Source organism: Laetiporus sulphureus (genome assembly GCF_001632365.1).
Source record: "Laetiporus sulphureus 93-53 unplaced genomic scaffold LAESUscaffold_2, whole genome shotgun sequence".
Classification (NCBI taxonomy): Eukaryota; Fungi; Basidiomycota; class Agaricomycetes; order Polyporales; family Laetiporaceae; genus Laetiporus; species Laetiporus sulphureus.
In genome coordinates, this window is record NW_024468511.1 from 337,641 (window position 1) to 363,946 (window position 26,306).

Consider the following 26,306-nt stretch of genomic DNA (forward strand, 5'->3'; position numbering starts at 1 on the left):
CCGTATTCGTATTCGTGACGCCGTCGTCATCCCACCTCCTTGTTGTCTGACCTCGAACACCGTCAGAAAACCACACAGTGATCCGACATCTTTTCCCGGAGTCTTCCTGTTCCTTACATATCATTGTTACGTGCCCTTGTCTTGCCTAGTACGGAACATCAGTCCAGTGCTTCTAGAAATACACGACTTATCTCCACGAAATACTGCACTTCTCTCTCTTCTTCCACCACTTCCTACTGCCTACGCGTCCGTACCGCCTCCTTTCATCGTCACCAGCAATGAATTCGGACACTCCGCGCGTTTCCTTCAGTATGTCTACCTCCTTTCGATACATAGAGCCTTTGAGCTGAGCCCAGCCATCAATCTGTCCAGTCGGAATTGTCGATTTCACTGAAGAGGTAAGGCGCTCTGTTTGACGCCCACCCCTCACCCCACACTGATGCTGGGGATCACAAGGCAAAGTGGCTATACTGTTCAGAATCAGTATCAGACTTGCTAGGTATGAACTTGTCTCCGTCTTGGCCGGTAATAAGGCGCTCAAGTCGAACCAGGATTCGAACCGCATGAACTTATTGGCACGCCGTCGCTCAATCTCGTCCACCCCGACGAGTTTACCGAGGTCAAGTCGATGCACTACAGTACAATCACTCAGGATCGTGCTGCGGTGCTCGCCTACCTCCGGATGAAACACAAGGATCCATACAAAGGCTATATTTTGTGCGCCATTGTAGGTGCCACATCTGCTTCCGTTAGGCGCCGGGCGACGCTGACACCGTATCTCTCAGTCGCGAACCGTATGCCAGAATGTCCTCGTCGGCAGCGTTTCGTACGCATCGCCTGGACCGAAAGCCATGCACAATGCCTCCACCGCACAGGAAGTCAGGATCATCACGCCGTCCGCGAAAGACTTCGAATTCCGAGTAATTTTCTTCTATCACCACTCGTTTGCCGTTGAGCACTCATTTCATCGGTTCCACAGCGGTGGAATGACCCGAACCCGATGCCTCCCTGCCCGGTGCCAAACCTCAGTCGTAGCGTAACTCCAACGGGCTCTCCTTCCGGCAGCAGATCCCCATCCCCATCCCCGGAGCGTGAGGCCGAGGCTCCCGAGCACTTTGACCCGCTTCCGGAACAGTCGCCGCGTACGGCCTTGTTCCTGGACCGCTTCTCGCTGAATTGCCCGATCCTGTATTGCTCGAACGACAGCATCCTGCAGACGACGCATGTGCTGGGCCGGAGCTTCTTCGACTTCGTCATGCGCTCGGACGAGGACCTCGTCAGGAGCTGGATCGATGTCATCAAGAGCTGGGGCGTCAATGAACGCGGGCAGCCGAGCGACGGAGGGTTCGGATTCGGGAAGTTTAAAGTATGCGTGGAAGGGAGGGACTCGAGGTGAGCCACGATCTGTCAAGCTATATAGCGCATGCAACTTACGGACGTTTCGATACAGCGAACGCCCTCCTGACCCCGCGCCTTCACGCCGAGGGCATCAGTCAAATCGCGACCGTGAGCGGGGACGAGACCGCGAGCATGACTACCAAAAGGCACATCGCGCTTCCCACGGGACCACACACGACCCATCTCACGGCCGGAACCGCCGTAGAGGAGAACCGCAGCAGCAGAGACTGGTCGTGGATGCCATCTTTTCGGCCCACTCCGACGGTCTGATGGTCATAATCCGCAAATCCGAGTCATAAGCGGTCACAGCGTGTATCCCACTTGTCCATAGCTTCATGGACTGTGGATACATGCTGTCGCGGGATATACGGTTCAACAGTTCTTCTGAAAAAAAAAACATGCTGGTCAAGCATTCGGCACTCTTCCCTGTCTTCTTATGCGATATCTGAAACTGACAGCAGTATACCCTATGTATCCAACGGACTCTCCTATGCCGCTCTTCTCTTGGCGACCTTTGCTGTATGCGTAGACATCCTGTTGTGAGATGGTATGGTCAGTCGTCTGTATGCGCCCGTAGTGAATCTGTTGGTACGAGTCTCATATCCTTCCACTTTTGTTTCCAAGCTGGTCACTGTTACTATCTCTAGTGAATACCGATATATGTGTTACATTATCTGGCCGCCTCGCCACCTGCTCCCCACTCCGAATACCCCATCTTTACCTTGTTTCAGTCCGCAGATATGCCCGGTTCAAAGACGTCTCTTGTTATCCCGTTTCGGTTCTCAGCTTTCCCATGGCTTTGTTACTTGCACTGGCTTTCCGGATTGCAATTTTGTAATAGTATCCAGACGACAATGGAGTTTCTAGAGTATCTCAAAGAGAGCTCGGTCCTGGAGTAGCATCACATAACAATCTGGGACGATTACCTATGGATATCGTTTCTTCGCGGAGTGAAAGAGAGTCGCCATCGAGACTCAGAGTTGGCATTACAGGAGTGCTCCCACCAAGTCAACGTTCCCTATCGTAGCCAGGGCCTTGGAGCGCACATGGTAAGTGAGCATCTCGTACCTCATTGGACCAAGATGACCAACACCGAGGCGCAGGTCTGGCGATAGCCCTGGTCTCGCCTCGTTCCTTAGGCTGACCAGGATCACGAGACAAATGCGCATGTCTGTGTGGTCCTGGTGGGTGGTGAGTTAATTTCGGAGTGCCACGATGCTTCCATACGGGCCTTCTGCATTTCGTCAGTTCCCATACGACCCAACGTCAGCCGGCTCGTGGTGGCCCGCAGGACGTAACGGGCAGGCCATGGGACCCTGGCATATGGCAGGGTCAATAGCAAACCTTGATTAAGCCGAACGTGGTGCCAGGGATGACGACGTGTCCTCAACCGAAAGTGAGCGCGTGCGGGGATGCGGCGGTAGCGCGCATTGGCAGCGGTACAGAGCTAGGACGAAAAGCGAGCTTCCATCGGCGGCCTGCATGACTAGACGCATCGCTATTGACTGCGGAATAACCGAGCGCGGGTTGGACCGGATGATGCTGGCCGGGCATGGCGAAGGATCAAGAGCCCGCGGTTATTGGTTGATTAGTGATGGTGTTTAAGCTCGGGGTCCCAATGCAATGTGGCCGCTAAGCGCGTGGGGGTACTATGTCGTGCATACGACATCAACGGATAGCGGGTAAACATCGTCCCATGCGACATGGTACCTTTGCAGAGAACATTCACGGCCGTTGGGCCCCGACTTTGTGTGCCTCTGGTATGACGCTGGCGTTGAAAGGGAGTAAGTATGTGATGATCCTGCGACTTCCAGGCATCCGGGATTTCCTGAGTGCATCGTGACTTTTGAATTGCCGGGATGTAAGGATTCATACCATGCTTGCGACTTGACCGCTGGTTTATGCAACGAAGCCCGACTTCTAAGCTCGCGTCTGATTTGTGCGCTCTTGCTATCCCTCTTGCAACTTTGCGTATTATGTGGAGCGCCTCAAACTTTGTGCTTCGTATGGCTTCCTTTCATCCAATATTACCCCGATCAGCTTCCGAACACATTGACATAGTAGTACTTTGCGAAGCGCTGAGAACAGTCCGATACGCGGATGCATTCAATGCGAAGGTCCGTGCGCGCCAGATAGACAATCGCTGTAAACCCGACTCCAGCCGCAATGGATGGCCAATGGTGCCAGCGGGCGAGCAGCGTGGTGGCGCGTCGGTTCGCACGGGTGAATCTGGCCTCGATTCGAGGAAGATCCACTTGGGCGGCACGCATCTCAGCGAAACTTTGGTTAATTATGGCTGCCGATCTTTGTTCCTGGACATTTGCATCCGTGGCACTCCGATACGCGCAAGTCAGATGATCCCTTTGGCTGCGGCTGAGAGTTGGACGGGCGTCGCGCTTCTGCATGCAGCGGGACGCTGCAATGTGGCACGGCTTCGTGCTGGTTCTTGATGTGGACAGCACGTACGGAGTGCGAAGGTCGCCAGGCGTACATGGTATCAGAAGCATGTCAAATACAAGCTTGGCGCTGGCACGTGCTACCATAATGCTGAGGTATGTTTCCAAGAGATATGTGAAGGTAATAAGTTACAGACCTGCTTAGATGAGGCTATATAGTACAGCAGACAACATTTTCAAGCGAGGAAAGCTCATGCGTCTAATGTCTTCCTCTCTGATCGTAATGGCACTTTGGTGGGCATGTCTGGCTCGACATCGCTATCGTCCAGGACTGCGGCAGGGAGAGTAGATTTGCGTTCGCGGACACAGGAGGACACGCTCGCAAACTGGATCGTGTCCAAAGGGAGCGTGCCACTTTCATCCGTTGTCTTCAAAGGTCTTGTACGGAAACGCGCGGTTGAGAGCTGGGTACCGGTCAGCCGGGAATGGACGTCGTTTGTGGTAAGCTCCAATCCCGCGAGGACCAGAATCATGGTAGGCACGATCCCCTGTATAGACGAATCATGAGATTCTAATGCAATCAAGCAGGACTTCGCATACCGTTAGCTGGCCTATAGGATCGTAGACGATGTAAAACGAGTTGAGGCCCAGGAAATATAGGGTAACTTCACAAATCAGAGCGACAGAATATATCATGCCGGACTCGATCACGATCAACAGTATCCGCCAGTATCGAAAATTGACTGTTCCTCCACACATGCGTAGAATGAACCTGACATATATCGTTTCATGATCTTTGCATGATGCAGTCGTGAAGCATGAGAAAACGCACCAGACCCGCAGGCCAACAAGACAAGTCACCACTACGTTCGTGGTGAGAGATAAACTGAATAGCGATCCGTTCCACACCACGAGTGGATGCGCAAAGGCACTATGGTACTGTTGCCCTCTGGCGAAATAGACTGTTTGTCCAAACCCACAAACTGCACAACGTTAGAAGATGCAGAAAACGGTACAGAGGGCCACTCACTTGCAGATCCAATTACCAAGATGATCGGCGCAGCGCACATTTTCCAGTCTCTGCCCCACACCAAATAGCATCGCCAGACCTGCCAAGCCTGTCAACACAAATTGGATCTTCTATTGAGCTAGAGAGACTTACCACTACGCTATCGCCAACTATGGACTAGTCCCGCGTCAATGCAACCATCCGCTCGACAAATTGATGTCGAACTCACATTCACAGTATGAATTCCTACCTTTGCCACGTTGGCCGGTATTGACACATCTGAGAAGAATGCAGCCGGGCCACCAGGTTGATCGCGTAGCACAATGAATCCCATGATGAGGCGATAAAACCCCAAGAAGACGTGGCAAGTGGAGAAGGTGAACATGAGCAGGGCAATAGTGACGAGCATTTTGTTGACATGAGGTGTCCGCCGTCGGATCGTTAGGATGAACAGGCACGAGAAAAACAAGACCACGTTCATGCCTAGCTGGTCATCAGCTGAATGCGCTATTGATCTGTGCATGACGTACCGTAGAAAAGTGTCTCCAGCCATATTGCGGCCAAGTAAGCCCTGTCAAGGGTAATATCTGTGGTGCCCATGGCGGGAGGTGAGCTGGGGACGGCGGTCAGCACGCTTGGCAACCGGCAACCGGCAGGTTAAGTAGAGGTTCGATTCAAAGCGCTGCAGGCAGTGGCAATAACATGGAGCAGAAGCTTCCAATGAGGCAACGGCCAAGAACCCAAAGTAGACTGCGGCGTTCTGTACCGAAGCGGTAAAATCCGAAGCCGGATTTGTTTGCTAGATGTATTGAGCAGACCTATTGCGACAACTCCCATGAGGCTGTCCATTCACGCTGTCCATTCATTTCGCATCAACAATCATGCTCTGCGACATGATAGATTGTAGCAGGGACAGCGACTCTTTGACTCAGACATCTAACCTTGAGTCGCATTCATACGGAGCTTGGGTCCATTCAAATTGGTGTGACCCGTATAACCGGCCATGGGCAAAGATGTCTCGAACGAGTAACAAGACCAGTACTTACTGGACCGTATCAGATGCGATGATGTCGCACAATCTGATGTGCAGGACTTCAATACGCCATTGGCTCAATTGTCCACCCAAGTCACTCGATGGAGCATGCGGAAGGGTGCAAAAAGATGATCAGATGGTGAAAAATTCCAAACCAGAAGAGGAGCACGCTGCGGGACTAGAACTCGCGTCGTAGTCATGGTGCAAGCACACCAGTGGCTGGCGAATAGACAAGCAGCATGGCTGACGCGTACACGTGACGAACGCGTGTTGTTCGCGTCGACCCCGAACGCCGCAAGCTCCGAGTACTACTGCACTGTTTACTTCTGACGAATCCATGGACTCGACTTCCACGTCCCCCAGCTCTCGAGGAGAATCGAAAAGCCTGCGCTCGCCCTTCTCGGATCCTTCCATCGAGAAACTGTCCAACGTCTCGACGCCACAGGACAGACGTAAGAAGAGGAGCCGAGCAGCAGACGACTGCTGGAAGTAAGCCCTATGATATCCTGAAGTGTGACTCTTATGCAGTATCACTCTCATAAAGCGTGTTGACGGAAAGTAAGCATGTTCTCTTCTGCCACGATGGTCAGTCATGCTGACATATAATTGGCGAGCAGCATTTGGCCACTCGGAGTATAAAGGGAAGCAGAAGGAGATTGTGCACGCCGCTGTCCATGGTATTGAATTTGTGCAATTATATGCGGTATTGACTGACAAGTCGGGCTCAAGGGGCAGATGTTTTCGTGCTAGCGCCGACTGGAATGGGCAAGGTAACCCTAGAATACACAGCACAACAATTGCAGCGTTCAATAACGTTTTTGGCCTGTTCAGAGTATATGTTTTCAGGTCCCTGCGATAGCTGCTCAAGTATGTCCAAGAAGCAACCAGCTAGGCTGGCGAAATGCTGACGCTGCCCAAATAGCACGGAGTCACCGTGGTCGTGTCTCCTCTCCTCGGTATTCATTCTGTCTCCATCGTTGCGATATGTGCTGATAACAAGTCATACAAGCGCTTATGAAGAATCGTGAGTGTCTACGTGCATTCAAATGAAGCAGGCGGGTGATATAGACTGCATAACAGAAGTTGCCAAGTTACGACGTGCCGATATATGCGTTGTCGCCTTCACCTCCGAGACCTCTCGAGAGGAGAAACAAGATGTTCGTGAGGTCTCCATATCTCACATTTATCTCTCGCTGACGGCGTGACGAGCAGCTAGTGCAGGACCTGCATTCAGGGGATCCCACCACTCGACTGCTCTATGGTTCGCATAACCCTTCAATGATACCTGCTCACGAGCGATGACGACGTTGAATGTCCAGTGAGCCCAGAGAAGTTCTGCGCTGCAGAATTTACCAAGATGCTAGCCGTTCTTTACGAACAAGAGAGGTTGAACCGATTAGTCGTTGATGAGGTGCCGTGACATCTGTAGACTGAGCTGATCCTTGCCACTGAATGCGACATACAGGCTCATTGTATATCGGTACATCTTGGCAACTGACTCGTGGAGCTAAGTGGCATAAATACTGATTCGCCGATGCACAGGAGTGGGGTCACGATTTCCGTGCAGAGTATCGGCGGCTCGGTCTCTTCAGGGACAGATACCCAAATATACCTATCATGGCACTGACTGCGACAGCAACTCCAGCGTATGCTTCATGGCTCGCTATCACTTCTCAGTACTGAAGCCTGGAGAAGCGTGCAGGACGATATCGTGCGTAGCCTGAAGATATCAGAGGGTAACCTGTTTAAAGTCGTCCATCCGTTCAATCGGGAAAATCTGTTTTATGAGGTGGAGTCCTCTGCGTGGTGTTTCATGACAGGCACTCATGCAACACCTAAGGTCCGATATCTGTCTTCCCCGGACCCGGACGCACACAAAGTCGATGTCTTTGAATACATCAGTGGTCTGCATAGACGCCGAGGACAACCCTCTTCCGGTATTATCTATTGTAGAACGCGCGCCAGATGCGACGACCTGTCCGCCTATTTGCGAGGCAAAGGACTGAACGCCAGACCATATCACAGAGGGATCAGGTGAGTGGTCGTTTGTTGACGCGTGTGCGAACTGTGCATCCACATCTCATGCGGCGATGACTCCCAGGCCTTCTGTTCTTGATAGGACACTGGAAGATTGGGCCTGTGGAGGAACAGGGAAAGGAGGAGTCGACGTGGTAAGCCATGCTCCTCTTTACAATGTCCTATATGTCAATGTTCGGCAGGTTTGCGCCACTATAGCGTTTGGCATGGGTATTGACAAGGCCGATGTCCGGTGAAAAGCAGCATGTATGCCCTATTGAGTATGGTCTGCTTATGAATAGCCCAGGTACATTCTTCATTATGATCTACCCAAAAGTTTTGAAGGTGTGTTTCAATGCTTTGTGTACAGCTGGTAAACCTGACACTATTGGAGGTTACTATCAAGAGACTGGTGGGTGCAGTTGTGCCATCAACCTGGATTGTTCTGACTGATAACGTCTAGGAAGGGGAGGGCGCGATGGTCTGGTACGTTTGGAACCAGATCACGAGTGTTCAATACTCATGCGCATTTGGCATGGCGAAGCCATCAAAGTGCATTTTGTTCTACTGTGAGCAAATATCATGCGTTAAGTGTTGCAGGAGGACACTCAGCAAGACGTTTCAATGGACTAGCCAGGGAGGACGTAGTCAGAGTGCAAAAGTGGGTGGGCGGATCGCATGAAAAGCGGTTGATGCGCGCAGAATCTATGGAAGGCCCGATGCCTAGTCAGAGAGCAATAAACAGCCTGAGAGCAGTATGTCCCTTCATCTTTGTCGGTTAAAGTCGTGGAATTAAGTTGCAAGACCAGCTGATCAACTTCGCTGAAGGCGTTGACACTTGTCGACATGTTGTCAGTGGTGTACACATTGGGAATTGTTCGCCGCTTTTGATATCTGCCATCTCACAGGCTATTTGCAAGTATTTTGGTGAAAAGATTGATTCGAGCAAACCGGAAGTCGTCAAAAGATATTGCAATGATATGTGCGATGTGCGTTCACATTACAGCGTTATGTTTGTCTCGGCCTGATCGTTGTCAACAGGTCTGCAAGTCTCCAGAAAAGACAAAGCGACGCAAGCTGGAGCTATCATCACAAGAACTCGTCAGCTCCCAGACAGCAATGCTCCAACGGCAAGCAGACAGTACCGAGGACGAAGACGGGTACTTCCGTATCCAAGAGTCTATTCGCGGAAACGCTGCTGGCCCTTCTTCCGCGAACCCCAGGAACGACATGAGCAGCGGGTGGAGGAGCAACTTCAGGGCGGGTGACGAGAGTCATGGCATAGACCGGTCTAACACGATCAGTATGAACACAACGTCAAGTGGCTCCAGAAAGCGACCGACTTCAGCATTCCCCGATGATCAGAATCGTAGTAAGAAGGCCAAGATAAGTTTTTCTACACCTGCTCCTCTGGGCATGTGTGAGTATACTGGTCTTCACTGCTTTGATCCAGCGTTGACCATTCTCCAGCATCACGGCTCAGGCAAAGTTTGAACAAGCCATTCCGGTCACCTTTCAGAACACCCTCTTCTGAACACACTCTCCAAGATCGCTCGCACAGTATCACAGAGCCGCCTGCTCCCACCATACACGAAGCGGAGGAGGTCCACGATGTGGTGGAGATTTCCTCTGAACCACCTCTCGAGGCATCAGATGAAGAATCAGTGCCGTCCGCTGACGATGACGAGGAGACTCGGAGTACGGCATCTGCTGATCTAACAGGTGGTCGCTGACATCGCTCAATCGCATCTAGTAGAACTTCCTCAAACAGATGTAGAAATGGACGTGCTGTTCTCACGGAAGATCTCAGTAAGTGTAATTGAGAAAGCGGAACACGCAGCGTTGACAATGAGACTGCACTTTACAGCTCCCGTTGCGCATGCAGACGTTCACTTCCATCAGAACCGTACTGCATAGGACCTTCGCAGATACAACAAGCGGTGACCACTTGTGGGAGAAGTTGAACTTGTCCGAAGCCACCGAGGAGCTGAAGTACGCTGCGTCAGTAGATTTTGTGATCCGCATTGCTGACCATATCTGCAATGTTAGGAATGACGTCCTAGCTAGGGTCGCACGAGACTTAGAGTTCGGGTTGCACTCTCTTTCGTCCACGGAGGAAGGCTACAAAGCACGGTCACTTACTCAGCTCAAGATAGTCAGAGCAGTGCGGAATGCAGCGGCATGGAAGACGACTGGCGGCGATGACCTTGAAAACGAAAGAGAAGTCGTTCAGTTACTGATGCGGACCTGCACCGACTCGCAGAAAGGCTAAGGGGAAGGATAGATTATAGGATATGACTTGTACTTTGCGGTACACATGAGAGCTACAGTTAAACGTGACAAATGAATGGGAATACTATAAAACACTCGTCACTGTTCTAGTGATACAGAGTCAACTCCCAGTTGGAATGTCCCATAAAGCTACGCCCTCTTCGTGGCGTTCCATTGCATGCAGCAGTTGTGGACGGCCTGATCCTTGTCGCATTCTGAACACAGAAGATGTCCCTGCAAACGTTTTGCCTGTGACGCTGATAGGTCAGACAAAATCATGTCTAAGATGACAGAACATACCATTCTCCTCCCCGCATCTGTTACAAATTATTACGATGGTCTCATCGGCTGGGGTACCCTGGACACCTTCAATGCTCAGAGGAGATCCTGCCCATAGAGGCTTCAACCTTGAGGCCCAATACTGCAACGTATACCAATCCTTCTGCTCATCTGCTTTAGAGCCCGAATCCAACCACGCATTGAGCAATATCAGAAGGTTTGACCTCTTCGATATGCAATGGTCTGCGATCTCATACGGACCCTCTATCGACCATTTAACGGATTGTTGGGGATTGAGGTCCATGCAGATGCCCATGCTAACGTTGTTCAGCGGTTTGGGTAAGCTGAAGGTCGCGAATCCGGTGCCTGCGAGGTTGCGTCAGAAAGTACTGAGGTGGTTCGATGTTTCCCCTCACCCGCTTTCGCCCATGTCATGTCGATCTCAAACAGGTTGGTCTTGCGATAGCCGCCGATTAGAGCGCCATCTGGGCCGTATAAGATGGCACTGTTCGCGCCGACGCTCATTATGGCGTTCTCATTCCCTGCAGCTGTTCCGCCGAGCTCGCGATCATCCAAACGCTCCGGATATCCCGCCACAACATGGCATTGCAGCCGTGCTGCCAAGTCGGCACAGAAGCGTGAAGTTGGCCCTTTCCCGGGCTGCTCCAAGTGGGGCGTGATGGAACGTGCATCCGGAAAGACGTAGCCTAGTATGCGTACGCATGATGCATAGGCAGTGATGGATGGATGCTTGGGGCATACCGGTGAAGACCATCTCAGGAAAGCATACGAGATCGACTGAGTGAGGCTTGATCCTGCCAAATGCACGGATGTTTCAATCTAGAAGACAGGGTATTGGCGCGACCAAGCACGCACTGTTCGCATAGCTTCCGGGCGGTTTCGATATTCTCCTGCACCCGCCCAATCTAAGAGGGATTCAGACGTAATGCAGGCACTGCTGAGATGACAATAGTGATTGGGACGTACCTTTGGTGCGAACTGCACGACTGCTACCCGCATGCTTGACCGAGCAACGTAGGATTTCCAGTTGTGCAACAATCTAGGCACCGCCGTGGCTGCTTTCTCCCGCGGTCAGTGGCCCGACCTACAGCACGATATAGCATATCCGAGTCAAAAACACACTGGCGGCTGCTCCTTACGTTCATGGCGTATGTATATATTGCCACCCCGGAGCCAGACGTGGACATAGGGGGCAATAGCGGTGTCACGGCGGGACCAGCTGATGGTGTAAAATCGAGAATGGTCCGACTCGGGCGCGCCCCAGCTCGCTACATTTCTAGCCCCACCACAGTCTCCCTCACGTCTTTTCCCGGCTATGGCTGCGCATGCAAAAGACAATTACCTGGTGATTGGTGGTAGCGGTTTCCTTGGTCGCCACATCGTCGAGTCTCTGTTGGCTCGCAACGACACGGTGTCGGTATTCGACATCGTCCAGAGACATCATGATGTCCCGTTCTACTCTGGCGACATCAGCGAAGAGGGTCAGGTCTCAGATGCATTGAAGAAGGTGCGTTGTCGTTGCGACTCAACAACATGCAGCCGAATTTACCGGGCGACCTCAGAGCGGGGCGACGTGCATCATCCATACCGCGTCCCCACCACATGGAATGGACGATCCAGCATTGTACTGGAAAGTCAACGTTGATGGCACAAAGGCCGTCATAGCCGCTGCATTAGCGAACGGTGTATCTAAACTGGTTTACACAAGTTCGGCCGGCGTGGTATTCAACGGAAACAACATTGTCGACATCGATGAGCGCCTTCCGCCCCCTGAAAAGGCTATGGACGCGTATAACGAGTCCAAGGCTAAGGCGGAGGAAATGGTTCTAGAAGCTAACGACAAGGGTGGGTTATATACGGTTGCGCTCAGGCCAGCCGGTCTCTTCGGGTGAGTAGTAAAGTGCAGTCGATGAACGTTGGAATGACACGTATCGCATAGCCCCGGCGACCGTCAACTTATTGCTGGGCTATATGAGGTGTATGAGAACAACCAGACCCATTGGCAGATCGGCGACAACACCAACCTGTTCGACTGGACGTACATCACAAACGCCGCTCATGCGCACCTGCTAGCCGCGGATCGTCTGCGCCCAATGTCTGAGGAGGAGGTCGCAACGCTGAAGGAGGAACTTCACTACGCGCTTCCTTACATTGGCTGCACGACCGGTGGCCGTCGCATACCTACCTCTGCCAGCCGTCCGCTCGGGCCCTACGTCACGCCGCCTCCCGATGCAGAGCAGATCAGCGCGAACTGGGAAAATCCGGACTACGTGCACGCACGCAAACCCGCCGTCCACGGACGATTCGACCCCCTGTCCGAGGTAGCATTGGTGCGGGAGGGTGAGAAGCAGCTGCAAGTGGCGGGGCAGGTATTCTTCATCACGAACGGTGAGCCGGTGTACTTCTGGGATGTACCCCGCATCGCATGGTGTTTCTTCGACGAGCACTTTGGCAAGGACAAGACGAAACGCAGCGTCACTACTCTCTCCAAGGAGGTCGGCATGGTGCTTGCGGGCGCAGCAGAGTGGTGGGCGTGGCTTACCGGCAAGCAGCCTGGTTTCACGCGATTTAGGGTCACTTTCAGTTGCGTTTGGAGATGCCACAACATTGAGAAGGCACGAAGAGTTCTTGGATATGAGCCTCAGGTTGGCATGGAGGAGGGCTTGAAGAAGACCCTTGAAGTATGTTTGCTCAGCTTTCGGTGGTCTTGGTACTCATCCATCTTTTGCAGTGGTGGGTAGCTGATAGGCAAAAGCCTGCCAAGGCGTAAGCCCACCAGGGAGTAGCTGCTACATTTTCTGTTCCATCATAGATATACCCTACCTTGCTTGGTGTTTGTTTGTGTGATGCCTACTTCCCCATGGATTAATGACACCGAATGGACCATTTCTATTCCTTCCTCCGTTATCTACATTCATGAGCGATGTGAAAATGGTCATAGATACGCCAGCTAGCTGGGAACTGATGGCAATAGTAGATATAAACAGCAAAGATTGAGCAAAGTGGCGGTATAGATGGCGCTAGATAGATGGCAGAACACGATATAATGATGAAGTGGACGTTGAAGGGCATGATGCGCTCTCAGAACTCTGGGTTCGCTTTCCTACAAAATAGTTAGGACCGGAGACAGATCTGAACACAGCGATACTCACTGAATGTCGATGTCCGAGTGGGTCGTCCTCTGTTTGTCGCTCTGCGCTCATCACACATTTAGTCAAGCAGAACGGCGAGAATACAGCTGTCCACTTGCCTCATCATCCTCCAGACCAGTGCCGGATTGGATAGTGTCCAGGCCAATGGTCATAGCGGCAGCCTGCATCCGCGAAAAATTAGTGAGAGGCGCGCTCACCGCTAAAGCTTGTGAACACTCACCTTGCTTTCAGTGTCGACAACACCGAACTGCACACTGCGAGAAGTGTCGATCCTCTGGTTGCGGCTGCCGCTGCCAGAGAGAACACCGCTGCTCTTGACGTCACGCTGGTTCATGCTCTGTTCCTCTTCAATGCCGCGGCCGTGGTGCACGTTGCGGAAGTTGAGCCTGTGCAGTTTAGACGTCATTAGTGTTTCAACACTGACACGGAAACAGGTGATGCTAACATGAGCAGCAAGCTGTTGATGTACGCTGTATGAAGTGCGACCGGTCAAATCGACTGGAGGAGCAAGGAAGGAAGTTCATATGCGTACTCTTGCTAGTGACGAAGTGGAATAGAATCCAGACTTGTTGCGAGGGGATCGAGACGAAGAGGATCAGGGACACGAGTTGCAACAGCCTAAGGCAGTGAATGTGAGCCATACGGGGAACACCATATAGACTGCCGGATCTTACGTGAAGCATGTGCCGCGGTTGATAAAGAACACGGCGATATACTCATACCAGCCCTCAATCCTGGAAAGTTCAATGTTAGAATTGGCGGGAGTCATTTTTCGCAGGTGCCTTACGACTTCATGCCCGGGTAGCGTGCAGGCGTCACGTAGTATAGCAACGCGCCAACAATGATGATGTCGCACAGCGTGCTGAGACCGTACTGGACGCCAGTGAGGACCTAAACAGCCACAATCAGTAAAAGTGAAGCAATTCGTGCAAGCGGGAGGATGTACCTCGACAACGTGGTCAACGAAATTGTAGAAGAACGGCTGCTGCGAACTACAGCGTCGTGCAAATTAGAACTTTGACATTATCGAGAACGGCGGAAACTTACATCTTTGCCGCAGATGCTGTCCGTAGCATTGCATTGAGAAACGTCAAACGACAGTGTATACGGAACAATATACGTACCGATACCAAGCACTGTTCAGGTATATCAATACTGGCGAATGGAAAGCATCCAGTAATTATAGCTACGCACCAAGATTGACGACCGCTAACAGAGACTAAGGAAGGCTTGTGAATGAGGAGATTTAGATCATGCCTTGTATAACTTACAATCACACCGGGTAGAGCAGGATTTTTGCCATTCACTGCGTCGACTGTGAGGGCCCGACCGCAGAGACGACAGACCAAGGAGGCTTACCGATGTAGATACGATATGCATAGAAACTACGTAAAATCAATACGGAATATTATAATATCTCACATGTGACACACTCACACTTGGACAAGGAAGATTCCGAACGCCTATTCAATGGGAGATTAATTGATATACCGACCAGCACAAGAAGCACGACGTACTGCGAGCGCGTTCTCCGACTGATGCGGCAGTTGTCAGCACACAAAACGTTCCGGCTATCGGACTGCAGCAATGGACACGTACCACAAACGTCCTGCAAAATTAATGAGTGATGTATATCCGGCGCAGATGATCGTTGCTCACTTGGTGATGTCAAGCTCATCGAAGGGAGCCATGAAACTCGTTATCAGATAGTAGTACAATCTGGCGGGCGTGGGTGAGCAATCTGCCATTTCTTTGGTATAGCACTCTTGGCTGGTGCTCACGTATGCGACACTGATCAAAGGCATTAGAGCAATCGCACGCGATAAGCTAATGGTCGTACGCACAGAGAGTTGTCGTCGCCGTGTCAACCGCCCTGTATCCAATGTCATTGAGAAGAGCCATGCGAAAGTGAACGACGCATACCATAGAAGACCAATCTGCAACGATGATCAGCAACACAGTTGCGGAATGATGGTGTTTTGCCTTACAGTATACTTCGAGAATGTCGGGTCAGACGGGAAGCGAGAGTAGTAAATATACGTCTCTACACATAGTCAGCATCGACTGCTTCTGCCACTGCCACGTCGTGATACTCACGAAAGAAGGTGAGCCCATAGAGAGTGACTGCGAAGATGAAGCCAATCAAGAGCACGCCGAAGGTCGCATTGAGCTCAGACACGTCGGGAGCGGCGGCGGTTTCGCTCATGTCGATGGTGCGAAGACTAGCTTAGAGGTCAAAGGCAGTAGATGGGAGCCGAGAAGAGGACAAGGGGCGGCTGGAGTCTGGACGAGCACAGCTACTTGTAGCAACATCAAATATGCTCGTATCAAGGGGTAAGAAATATTGCCAGCACACACGTGACGGACATCTCGGGGAAATCAACTTAGGCAGACTGAACAGGTCTTCTGCGGGAGTTCCGAGGCTATACATCATGATGTTGATGGGTAGTGGCAGGGTAAAAGTCAGCAGATGTGGCTCCAAGAATGTAAGACGAGGGCAATGTATGATGTGCGCGTGCGTGAGCGCTGCTGAGGACGACGTGCCGCGGCATGACCCGAGATTACTGAGGTCTTGTGCACCATTGAAGTTTGCAAGAGTGCGCGATTATAGACATCTTCAACAACCACTTTGAGCGCACTGCTCATCCCTAGAGCGACCGCCGTCGCAACCATCCTCGCGGCCGCAAGCTAGAGCCATGCCGTCGAGCGCAGATAGCATGATTGGTGAGAGACATCAGCACCTCTCAAGTCCCGGACATCCGCCTCATCCAACTCATCCGAATTTCAAGCTGGCGCAGGGGGCGGCTTTGTCGCCAGCATCGCGACCTGTCCCTTGGATGTGATTAAAACGAGACTTCAGGCTCAGCGGTTCGCTCGTGGGTCGCAGGGATACTTGGGTGTCCTCGGTGAGGGATTCTCTCGGCCTGATGCAGCGCTCCAGCGATATTTATCTCAAAGACCTCTCTGCACCTCGTCTCGCTTCCAGGCACGGTCAAAGCGGTCCTTAGACACGATGGCATTCGAGGGCTGTATCGTGGGCTTGGGCCGACACTTCTGGGCTACCTCCCGACATGGGCCATCTACTTTGCGGTGTACGATGGCATAAAGGACCATTTTGGTGAGACACGGTTGGGTGGTTCAACGACTGCAGGACATGTCTACCCTGCCGCCCAGGTCAAGGGGTATCAACCCTTGGCGCGGGAGCATCCTTGGTCGCTACACATTTTATCGGCCATGGCCGCTGGTGCAAGTAGCACGATATGCACAAACCCACTATGGGTCATCAAGACACGATTCATGGTGCGTAGGGCTATATGCTCCGCACTGTCATGATGTCGATGGCATCCGTTTGACAGACTCAACCGTTTGAAGAGCGCAGATACCGACATACACTAGACGCTGTCGTGACCATCTACCGAGCGGAAGGCTGGCGTGCCTTCTTTCGTGGCCTATTACCAAGTCTTCTAGGGATTGCACACGTTGCTGTTCAATTTCCCCTGTACGAGCAACTGAAGGCGATAGCTCGTGAGTGACATGGTAACCCTCATCGACTTGAAGATTTACATCTCTATATAAAGAACAACGTTCACCGTCAGACGTCCTTTCACCACAACAGATTCTTGGCTGCTCTGCCTTGTCGAAAATGGTAGCCTCGATCGCGACATACCCTCATGAGGTCGTGCGGACACGGATGCAAATTACACAAAGATTGCTGAGCAAGGAACAAAGTGCGAGCAGCTCTCGCGTGGGTATCATTCGAACAGTGAAGAAGATCATCACATATGAAGGCTGGAGAGGGTTCTACAAGGGCCTGTCTGTGAATCTTGTGCGGACAGTGCCAAATAGTGCAGTGACACTACTAACGTGAGCTGTGTCTCATCTATCTTTTACTCAAGTCTTCAACTCATAGTTGTGCCTCATCAGATACGAGATGCTCATGCGCTATCTCGAGGGGAGATCGGAGACATCATGACACCGCCGGGCATTGATTGTCGGGTTTGCGCGTCTGTCACGGCCACGCACGACCATGGCTCTGCCTTTTGGGTCCGCCTATCGCACTGTAGCATATCCGCACGCTCATTTAGGTCCTTTCGCTGCTGTCTGTTGTTGCTATCATACTATTGCGCTACTCATCAGGAGATATCATGTACAGAACTCCATCACATGGGCTTGCTTATCGCCTGGCTCCGTGTACCCGCCGAGTGACGACTTGCAAGTAGTTCTCCCGACTCGACGCGTCATGCATATCATGCCCTGAAGTTGTGTGCCTCGCTCCCCTCAAGCAGCTCGTCTTCGGGCACACGCTTGGACGTCATCGGCCAATCCGTGCTCTGGCTCTGGCTTCATTTGTTTTCGGCCCCGGGGAATCGCAGTTCCGCCTTGCTGCATGGATCCGCACGCCGCCCGAGGCACATTACGTAGAACTAGATAACGTGAATGAAACGGTACAAAACGCTTGAAACAGGTATCTCGGCTCTGCGACAGGAACGACGTGACGACACGGATGCATTTCAAACAGGACAACCGTTCTCCGGAGCGGTGCCATGGGCACGACTTCCCTTCCCTCGCCCTCACCTGGAGTAGCGCGGGAGCCTAAGCGATCTATAGGCTAGAAGGTCGGCCAGAAACGAGAGTGGTTTGTCGGATGGCATGAACCGACAAGTTGGATCGATGACATGGGGCGCAGACCCGCGCTAGCGAAAGACGGGAAGAGACAGGAAGCCTGGATACGGGCTGAAGTGGCCGAGCACTGCTGCTGCACGGAAGTGACGATGGACGATGGATTATGACGCAAGCGGGGAAAGCGAGCGGGCGAGACAAGTAAGGACTGGACAGCCAATTGGGGCCAAACATAAGGGCATACGAAGGAATCGCCAGTGCCATGAATAGGTAAAGGTGCAATTGTCCGTATGTACCAGAAGCAGCGAGGTGCGCAAGGAAGATCAGTCCGTATTGAAACAAGGTAAAAGCAATCGACCGCAGGACAACAGTATTGGAAGGGGTAATAATGCATGGTAACAGCGGAAAGGGAATATGGTCGAATGATACATAGCTTGAAAGTAAAAAGAAATCAGCTGTGAATAAGTAACGGCGATGGCATCCACGGACGACAAATCAAGGAGTAAGACGGACAGGATAGCGACGAGGGGTTACAGAGGGCAGAGACAGAAATTAAACCAGTCGCCTTCAATGAGGACGGTCGTGGACTGTTGTCGCTGCAGTCGCTGCGTCGTCATCAGCCGTGTCGCTCAAAGTTTCTACTTTGACTCCTCTAGATGAGCCAACGCTGCGAATGTCTCTACCTTCTTCTGCTAGCTCGTGGCCCAGAAGAGCGCCGGCGTGATCGCTCGCGTCGCTCTCTGGGCTCTCTCCTTCTTCGTCAGGACGGTCCCCGAACTCCGGCTTCCGCAACGCGGTCCGGAACGCTTGGGCCATAATGGCGGCGTCTGCGCCTGAGAACAGGCCGGTGTCACTTTGCCGCGAGAACGTCGACGCACCGTCATGGCCGTCCGTGGGAGAGACTGCACGATGGGATCCCTCGCCCGTTTCCGCCGCCCCTGCCCCGCCAGCCGCTCCTAGCACAGCGGCACCTAATAAGGGCGACTGGGCAGTGGCACCCGCCGCGGCGTTGGCCATCATCGGCGACGCAGAATTCATGGACCCACGGTGAGAGAGCATGCTATGCCGCCTGTTTCGTACGCGGCGCATGATGAAGAAGGTGAGGATGCCGAACGCAACGAGCGCGAGGAAACCGAGAACGACGATGACGGCAATCGCCCAGTCAGGGAATTTGTTGCTGTTTAGCGACTGCACAGAGCCCGGGGATGCTGTACCCGACGCTCCTGGTTGCCGGCTTGAAGGGTTCGCGGTTGGGATACCCGAGTAACTTGAATTGGCCCCGCTCCCTACGCCAGTCCCCACGGTTGCACTGCCAGAGATGGTTGTTATTGATGCTGATGCCGCAGAAGCTCTTGATGACGCAGCAGATGCAGAGGAAGCTGAAGCCGCCGATGCGGCTGATGCAGACGATGCAGAGCTTCTTGACGAAAGGACAGAGTCGGCATACGTGGTCTCTGTGGCAATTCCCATTGAGCAGTCTGAAGTGGGTGACATGGGGTGGCGACACTTACGGACGGCAGAGAATGTCGACTGCGGCGACTGGTATATGACCTCGGTCTTCGTGGAAGGAGTAATGACCCAGTAGTACGCAGATGTGATATTCTCGCCATCCCAATTCGCAGCGTCAGCTCCAAACCAGGTATCATTGACGCAAACCGACACGGAGCCTGAGGTAGTCGATGGATTTGTTTGATTAGTGATACTTAGTACTTGTTCTAGTGATTCCGCATTATACAGCAAAAGGTCGACCTCATTCGTTTGTGCGAACTGGGGCAGTCTACTGTTCCCTGCATGCCCGACATCCAGTGAGCTCTTCAAATGTGAAAGCCTCGAGTGAATAAACCTACAGACGAAGTACGCCCATTGGTGTTGAGAGAAGATGGTATCTCCGGTGGGGAAGCATGAAAAGACTGCATTGTCCGAATCAAAGCAGTCAGACTGCGCGGTGTCTGCAGAAGTGTGTTAGCTTCGCCGAACCTCCGCTCTAACCTAGCCTGGCACGTCCAGCGACGCGCAAAGGGCGCAACGAAACGCCCAAGGCCCAGTCTGGAACAAGCACGCACATACTGCACTCTGATCCGCAATGCCATTGCAGGTGGTGCCATCCGACCTCGCGTGGTGTTCGTAGAGGACTAACGACGACGAGCGGTGGTCCGACTGCCTTTTCCGTCTTATTGAAGAGGATGACGGTTCAGGAGGAAGTAGGTGCGCTGGAGGAGGAATCCTGGCATCCGCCGCGATCGAGGACATAGGCAGGAAGGTGCGTGAGCGGGTGAGGAGAGGACGACCGGTGGGGAAAGTGCGATTGGTGACACGCGACTTTGGGAGTATCTGGGATGTGGTTGCGGGCTAATTCGCATTCTCCAGACGAAGGAACGGAGCCGTGGACGACGAGGGCCCTACGCTGGATGGACGTAACTGGCGGGGCGGTGGTGGAACGGGCGCGCGGGACTACGAGGGACAGTGGAGGGTCGTCGACATCAGAGAAAAGACGACCCTGGGAGCGACTTGCAAACACTAACAACTCGGCAAGCCGGTCTCGCACAATCCAATTACCTCACCGCCCGATTTTCCTTCTTTCCTTATTTCCACTCTATCCTCTCTCTGAGCCACTTTGACTCCAGCACCTTCGGGCTCTCATTTTTCACTACTTTATACCGAGCGCTGCTGCTCCCAGAGAGGCCCGTTGCCTGCGAGAGCCATTCCAGGCCAACTCACACGCGTCGCCGGAGACACGAGAACGTTCGCCACATGATTCTATTCTTCTTGCCCTTTTTCTGCCCGGACCTGTCTCTATCTATAGCCCATTCTTTCCCGCCCATGCACATTCGGGCATGACTGGCGCACCGGAGAAGCCGTCTCCTCGCTTTTGTTTATGCAGGGTCCTTGTTCATGGAAGCTTCCCGCCGTCGGTGTCGGCAGTGGCAGTGGCATGATATCAACAAATGTTGTTCCCACCTCTGCGCCGATAGGTGCCCTTCCAACAGTGAAACGTGTTCGCTTTCGACACGAAGGTAGGTGTGAATGCATGCGTTAGGGAATGTAGCCTACGTTCTGAGGCCTACGTTACGTAGGCCTCAGCCAGATGCAGAAATACTTTCAAGTCATTGACAGCGGCGGCGACAGTCGTTTACCAGAAGCGTCGCTTCAGCGGCAACGAATCGGCCGTTGCGTGTGCTACATAAAGCATGCTTAGGATCACCGGACAGACACCTGGTGCCGTCACCTCCAGCCTATCAAGTCAAGACGCTTGCTGCAAGGATTCTCCCGTCGAGAAGGTGGCAGGCCGGATCGTCCAGGTTTATTCATGAAACAAGCACTTCATGCATCCGGGCCCGCTATCAATTCGCGAATCTGCGAGGTGCTCCTCTCGGTCCGCAACCTTGTCCTCACATTGGACGTTACATTATTCCATCCTTCATCTGCGCATCTGTCAACTTTCGAGACTTTGTGTTGGTAACCAGTTGCGAATCATGTGTAGCATAAGCGTCGCTCATCTGGCTCAGCACATGCAGCTCTCAAGGTCTCCAGCGTGCAACTTGCTCAGCACTCGCGCTCATCGTTGATGTATTCTCTCTAATTCGGCGATATCTCGCCGCCGTGCACACGGTCGCTCTATCCTTTCCGCGGTTTCCACGTTCATTTAGCGAACAGAATTGGGGCGTATGCGGTATGCGCATGCCGAAACGATTGCTTCCGGTGTCAGGTCTCGGAGGTCAATGGGCTTAGCGGGTCGCCGCCGAGGCCTGTCCGGTGCGCAGCCCGTTAATCCGCGATCGAAATTGATGAGGCAGCTTGTCCATGGTCATCTTGACGTATGCGCTATTCACAGTCACAGAACTTCACAGTATGACGGTATGAGTCTTCAGATCCAGATGTATGTTATCGTATGAGTTGGCTGCTGTCTGCTGTGCTGCTGTATACTATTAGCACGTGCGTTTTGTGCGACACGGATCACGTGGTTCGCGCCTCGCGCCACCATGCATCGAGCCATCGACCATTCACTCGCTTGCAATGCCCTGCGCTTAGCATCTGCGAATTTGCCGTCGACCTGAACACAGCAGGTTGCTTACTCTACGGAAGCTGCCTTGGTTTGGACACGATTGGGCACAAGATGGCAGACAGAGGCTATTTCTTCCTTCTGAGCCATCTCTACCGCCCGACCACATCGCTTACACTGTCCACCGTCCAGACTTCAATTGCTCATTATCTCGCTCGTCTGACTCCATCACCGACATCTTTAGCAGCCTCTGTGATTAGCAGCCCGCAATTTCTGCCATTTTCGTATGCGAAGCTCGAGGCGCTCTGCACGTCTTTCCGCCACGCGGTGCACCTTAAGGTGAAATTGTTCAAGGAGGAACCGGACGGTCTCTTCTCGCGAAGCATACATCATCGTACAGGAGAGTGGGTCAAGAGCGTACTAGATGGCCTGAAGGGTGGTCATCCAACGCTGAGGCTTGTCTGTGCCGGAGGACTTCTGTTGGGGCTCGAAGATCTTGAGAGCGATCTGCATGCTCAGGGCGGGAGTATGCGCAGGATTGTGGAGGAGGAGGTGGTGTTAGCCTTGGCTGAGGTCATGGACACGTACTCCTATGTGCAATATCCGGCGGATTGGGCGAAGGATTTCAAGTCAGAGTCTGAAGACGGCGAAGGTACGCTGTGAAGTCCTGCCATAGTCGGAATCTCAGGCCTCACGCACCGATATAGAGCCACTTGCATTGTCGCTGCTTCTGGCTTCGAGATTTCTTGCTCTAGTCTCCGCTGAGAGACTGGAAACGCTACCGTTGGATGTGAGTTGATCGTACAGATTGAGCGGACGGCGATTCGATACTCTTTAAACAGATGCTGTCTGATATACTCACCTCCACAATCGAATCTGCGTTCCAAGGTGGTTGCTTTATGTCTACAGCGCAGTCCTCTTGCTCCAGGGACGATGACGGAAAGCTCGTGTTTGCTGTGCGTGCATCGCTATTCTCCTGATTTCCTGGGCCGACCGTGTTGCATTATCCACCAGCCAACAACACCATTTTCTCGCTTGATCCAGAGACTATCGTCATCCAAATTTGTTGCGTCCATGGCGACGCTCGCAAAGCTCTGTTCTAGAGTCTTGTCTGTGCTCTCGGAATCCCGTCCATCACACGGCTGGCCAGCCATGGCGCAAGCAATGGCCAAGTTAGAACGCACTGCCAAAGCGGTAGAGCAGGATTGGACGACAAGCCCGCTGGCCTTTCTGCCTAGCGAAGACGATCTTGGTTCGTCCATGCGCTTTCGATTATCCCTGTTCACGAACCAAGGTGAGAGTCTTCTCCTTTCGCAGCTCCCGACACGCGGGAAATGATCGCGCAACTATGGAACATACTCAAGACACAACTTTTCACGACTATCATGCTTTCTCAGTCCGTCCTGTCGACTGTTCTCTTCGTCCCTCAGCCTTCTGTCGATACTAGCCCTTCGCCATACGACCTTGCGATGACTGTTCTGCGTACGCTTGCTCACTTATCCTTTGTACTTCATCAATTCGGCGGCGTCACCGCGACCTCAGAGGGTGGGTTTTCGGAGCTGAAGAGGGCATTCTACACTGCCCTGGATATTCTCTCTGCGAGCGCTCCTGACAGCGAGAGATTTATTGCGGAGCTATGCGGGATGACGAGTGCTCTGAGTAAGTTTTCCTAGAGTCGCGTCCGCGAAGCTGATGTGAACTTGCGTGGCAGCATCTGCTCCCCAGTCATTTGTGCATATGAAGAAGGCATATGTCCTGGCCTGCATCGAACAGCTAATCCCTGTCCTCAATGATACGTGCATTCGGGAGCAGGTCTTTCCGCAATGTCTGCCGTGAGTACAGCCCGATGGAGGTGAGATGGGCTTCACTGACAATCGTGCCAGGCACCTGTCGGACGTCTCACATCGGGAAACATACGAGTCCGCTCATTCTGTGATGTTGGCCATCTTCACTTCGTATGCCCAGAAGTCAAGCCAAGGGAACACGAAGGGGGTTCAAACGTCTGAGATCCCCACTTTCGCCGAAGAATCTGTCCCGTTCTACGTGCAGTGTCTAATCGAGGTATGTGGCATCTGACCACAGCATCTGTTAAGCAACAATTTATTCTCTGCCATTCATCTAGAACTCAGGCGACGGCAAGTTGAGCACCATACAACTCCGCTTAGCGTATGCGGCCCTGGTCCGCAGCGCGAGCGCTTTCAGGCGGGCACAGACAGCCCTATCCGAACGTCATACAGAAGGCGACGTACTGGCCCGCTTCTGCATCGACTCGCTCCTTGATGCCATGCGGAATACCCAGGGTTCTTCTGATTTTACTTCTGCGACGGAGAAGCACCTCCAGCGGCTTCATCTGACGCTTATCTCCTCGGTATCCTCCGTGTCGCTCTCGCTGCTGCCTCGAGTTCTTGACGAATGCAAATCGGTCATCATCAGTTTCAGTCAGTCTGGCGATACTTCGGACTCTGAGCAACAGCCGTCTTCTCTGCGGTCAGAGCTGGTACAAGCTCTGTTCAAGGAGATATTGGAGAGTGTTGGCGATGCCGAGAAGGAATTTTGTGTGCGGTGGTGGTACGAGAACCGCGAAGCGCTACTAGGATATATAGCAAGCGGGGCTCCGCCTACTTCTACTGCAGATTCACAGGCAGTCTCCAGGCTGTAGGACGGGCAAAGCATCGCGCAGACGCGTTGTCAAGGTTGTGCATCGTGTGATGATCTATTTACGGCAGTGTTTGTGCTTTCACTCATCATAATGTGGTATGATACGGCTCTTGGTATGTGGATCTGTTACTATACTGTAATGCTCTGGAGGGTGGGATGCATCCGCGTACATATGTCGCACATGTGGCTCATTGACAATGACTATGTTATGTGGTGCTTTTATGTATCTATGCTGAGTACATCATCATTCGAATGACACGAGTTGCAAGCATGGTGGTTGGCTTCTGTGGGAAGTTTAAAAAGGAGACAGCGATGTATGGTGTCATGACACACCAGTGAGCATAAGTGACTGCTTCACATGAGATTATTGCCAGGATTGTTAGCAGCTAGGGATGAAGCTGTATCAACGGGCCGAACGAATGCTCCCACAGGAATTGGTGCTGGAGGTATGGCCAGAAGAGGTAATGCTGGCAAAACAAGGCCATGGGGTGTGGGGCCAGTGAGAATTGGCGCATAGAATCCACCGAGTTGCAGTTCATGAGTTTGATCAAACACATGCATTGCTGCTATATGGTGCATTTTCATGCTCTTCACTGTCATTGCCAATTTCATAGTTGGTGCGATAAAGCGAAGGCGAACCATTGTCAGATATGTGTACATTGCTGATGTATTATGATGGACGTAGTCGCTGTACTGATGCCGCTGAAAATGATTTGCATGCAGTCTGGCAATAAGCCTGCGGTATGTTTTGACCTGATAGTGCACTATAATCAGAAATCTGAGTCAGACCTAGTGTATAAGTGACGCATCTCTAGGTGCTCCCCATCCCATAGGAGGGTCTTGCTCAGTTGGGCCAGTGCTGATATCGTATGATATTCCATATGTGCCGGCTGGCTGAGCTAGCAAGACTGGAAGGGTATATTGTGGTAGTGCAAACCATGCAGGTGGAACAGCCATAATGAACTATGAATGCGTGTGTTAGCAGTGTACAGAGGCCAACACCGAGGTGCAAAATGATGGTGGTGGGCTGACCTGTAACCTGTGGGAACAACTTACTTGGGTAAGTTGGCGACGAGCGCCGGGTTCAAATAACAGTTGCGGCGGAAGGAAGTTTTTATTTCGAAGGCGTGGTAGCTTTGCAATGTACATAATCAGGTACAAGTATAATAGAAGTACAAATCTTTTCATTCCGAATGTCGGAATGGGATTGACTATACGAATGTGCGCGTGAGAGAGACGGTAGAGGGCTACAATTACAGATGAGTGAGAATGTAGGAAAAGGAACGGGCGTTGCAATTACAATTGAGGGGTGAAGTCATCGACGGCGGGAGCTTGCTGCGTCGATGTACGGAAGGCCCGATGACTGGTCATCGCAGGAGGCAACTTCCATAATGAATTTTGGATCTTGTCACGGTTTTACCTGACAAAGTCATTAAAGGAACAAATGCTATTA

The 26,306-nt window shown here is 52.4% G+C and overlaps 11 protein-coding genes across 11 annotated transcripts; 6 read left to right on the top strand and 5 right to left on the bottom strand.

The window, feature by feature from the left end:
• Window positions 1-278: 278 nt before the first annotated feature.
• LAESUDRAFT_754395 (uncharacterized protein) lies at window positions 279-1,697 on the top strand (the record flags this gene model as incomplete). The annotated part of the gene is made up of 7 exons (XM_040911880.1): window positions 279-309; window positions 373-398; window positions 457-499; window positions 552-727; window positions 786-920; window positions 980-1,392; window positions 1,451-1,697. The coding sequence occupies 7 exons, from the start codon at window positions 279-281 to the stop codon at window positions 1,695-1,697; spliced, it is 1,071 nt and encodes a 356-aa protein (XP_040769493.1).
• A 1,429-nt stretch (window positions 1,698-3,126) lies between these two features.
• On the top strand, window positions 3,127-4,030 carry LAESUDRAFT_155005 (uncharacterized protein). The gene has a single exon (XM_040901382.1). It carries the CDS (start codon window positions 3,300-3,302, stop codon window positions 3,846-3,848), a length of 549 nt encoding a protein of 182 aa, XP_040769494.1. The 5' UTR covers window positions 3,127-3,299; the 3' UTR covers window positions 3,849-4,030.
• A 15-nt stretch (window positions 4,031-4,045) lies between these two features.
• Window positions 4,046-5,403, bottom strand: LAESUDRAFT_641340 (uncharacterized protein; the record flags this gene model as incomplete). Its single annotated transcript, XM_040903654.1, has 6 exons — window positions 4,046-4,342; window positions 4,395-4,777; window positions 4,825-4,903; window positions 4,957-4,980; window positions 5,033-5,286; window positions 5,334-5,403. 6 exons carry the CDS (start codon window positions 5,401-5,403, stop codon window positions 4,046-4,048), a joined length of 1,107 nt encoding a protein of 368 aa, XP_040769495.1.
• Window positions 5,404-6,122: 719 nt separating this feature from the next.
• On the top strand, window positions 6,123-10,222 carry LAESUDRAFT_746662 (ATP-dependent DNA helicase). The gene is made up of 28 exons (XM_040911425.1): window positions 6,123-6,325; window positions 6,381-6,394; window positions 6,454-6,513; window positions 6,566-6,606; window positions 6,668-6,703; window positions 6,759-6,792; window positions 6,846-6,860; window positions 6,917-6,993; window positions 7,049-7,097; window positions 7,156-7,247; window positions 7,302-7,316; window positions 7,379-7,482; window positions 7,532-7,625; window positions 7,677-7,870; window positions 7,938-8,007; window positions 8,056-8,105; window positions 8,160-8,197; window positions 8,247-8,264; window positions 8,316-8,338; window positions 8,397-8,421; window positions 8,486-8,607; window positions 8,662-8,703; window positions 8,761-8,841; window positions 8,894-9,272; window positions 9,323-9,550; window positions 9,606-9,661; window positions 9,720-9,844; window positions 9,902-10,222. Exons 1-28 carry the CDS (start codon window positions 6,174-6,176, stop codon window positions 10,122-10,124), a joined length of 2,457 nt encoding a protein of 818 aa, XP_040769496.1. The 5' UTR covers window positions 6,123-6,173; the 3' UTR covers window positions 10,125-10,222.
• LAESUDRAFT_719786 (carbon-nitrogen hydrolase) lies at window positions 10,119-11,556 on the bottom strand. The gene is made up of 6 exons (XM_040907692.1): window positions 11,390-11,556; window positions 11,279-11,328; window positions 11,165-11,217; window positions 10,819-11,109; window positions 10,424-10,768; window positions 10,119-10,372 (listed from the first exon to the last, which is right to left on the bottom strand). Exons 1-6 carry the CDS (start codon window positions 11,420-11,422, stop codon window positions 10,245-10,247), a joined length of 900 nt encoding a protein of 299 aa, XP_040769497.1. The 5' UTR covers window positions 11,423-11,556; the 3' UTR covers window positions 10,119-10,244.
• Window positions 11,557-11,738: 182 nt separating this feature from the next.
• Window positions 11,739-13,269, top strand: LAESUDRAFT_690854 (C-3 sterol dehydrogenase; the record flags this gene model as incomplete). Its single annotated transcript, XM_040906075.1, has 3 exons — window positions 11,739-11,930; window positions 11,986-12,311; window positions 12,363-13,269. The coding sequence occupies 3 exons, from the start codon at window positions 11,739-11,741 to the stop codon at window positions 13,162-13,164; spliced, it is 1,320 nt and encodes a 439-aa protein (XP_040769498.1). The 3' UTR covers window positions 13,165-13,269.
• A 368-nt stretch (window positions 13,270-13,637) lies between these two features.
• On the bottom strand, window positions 13,638-16,065 carry LAESUDRAFT_746665 (uncharacterized protein; the record flags this gene model as incomplete). Its single annotated transcript, XM_040911426.1, has 21 exons — window positions 15,673-16,065; window positions 15,564-15,619; window positions 15,499-15,512; window positions 15,420-15,448; window positions 15,357-15,366; window positions 15,235-15,294; window positions 15,175-15,184; window positions 15,093-15,110; window positions 15,013-15,038; window positions 14,935-14,960; window positions 14,847-14,881; window positions 14,770-14,794; window positions 14,700-14,711; window positions 14,623-14,638; window positions 14,522-14,567; window positions 14,363-14,466; window positions 14,250-14,309; window positions 14,108-14,193; window positions 14,021-14,045; window positions 13,796-13,961; window positions 13,638-13,736 (listed from the first exon to the last, which is right to left on the bottom strand). Exons 1-21 carry the CDS (start codon window positions 15,779-15,781, stop codon window positions 13,638-13,640), a joined length of 1,032 nt encoding a protein of 343 aa, XP_040769499.1. The 5' UTR covers window positions 15,782-16,065.
• An 82-nt stretch (window positions 16,066-16,147) lies between these two features.
• LAESUDRAFT_155166 (mitochondrial carrier) lies at window positions 16,148-17,866 on the top strand. Its single transcript, XM_040901383.1, has 6 exons — window positions 16,148-16,299; window positions 16,365-16,481; window positions 16,562-16,875; window positions 16,932-17,100; window positions 17,154-17,439; window positions 17,500-17,866. Exons 1-6 carry the CDS (start codon window positions 16,272-16,274, stop codon window positions 17,546-17,548), a joined length of 963 nt encoding a protein of 320 aa, XP_040769500.1. The 5' UTR covers window positions 16,148-16,271; the 3' UTR covers window positions 17,549-17,866.
• Window positions 17,867-18,762: 896 nt separating this feature from the next.
• On the bottom strand, window positions 18,763-20,445 carry LAESUDRAFT_808813 (uncharacterized protein; the record flags this gene model as incomplete). Its single annotated transcript, XM_040914097.1, has 4 exons — window positions 18,763-19,649; window positions 19,707-19,982; window positions 20,043-20,144; window positions 20,259-20,445. 4 exons carry the CDS (start codon window positions 20,443-20,445, stop codon window positions 18,763-18,765), a joined length of 1,452 nt encoding a protein of 483 aa, XP_040769501.1.
• Window positions 20,446-22,193: 1,748 nt separating this feature from the next.
• On the top strand, window positions 22,194-25,212 carry LAESUDRAFT_719793 (uncharacterized protein). Its single transcript, XM_040907693.1, has 9 exons — window positions 22,194-22,847; window positions 22,903-22,985; window positions 23,038-23,151; window positions 23,210-23,447; window positions 23,513-23,854; window positions 23,907-24,027; window positions 24,079-24,256; window positions 24,318-25,137; window positions 25,187-25,212. Exons 1-8 carry the CDS (start codon window positions 22,310-22,312, stop codon window positions 24,852-24,854), a joined length of 2,151 nt encoding a protein of 716 aa, XP_040769502.1. The 5' UTR covers window positions 22,194-22,309; the 3' UTR covers window positions 24,855-25,137; window positions 25,187-25,212.
• On the bottom strand, window positions 25,208-25,810 carry LAESUDRAFT_641403 (uncharacterized protein; the record flags this gene model as incomplete). Its single annotated transcript, XM_040903656.1, has 2 exons — window positions 25,208-25,631; window positions 25,659-25,810. The coding sequence occupies 2 exons, from the start codon at window positions 25,808-25,810 to the stop codon at window positions 25,208-25,210; spliced, it is 576 nt and encodes a 191-aa protein (XP_040769503.1).
• Between the last annotated feature and the right edge of the window lie 496 nt (window positions 25,811-26,306).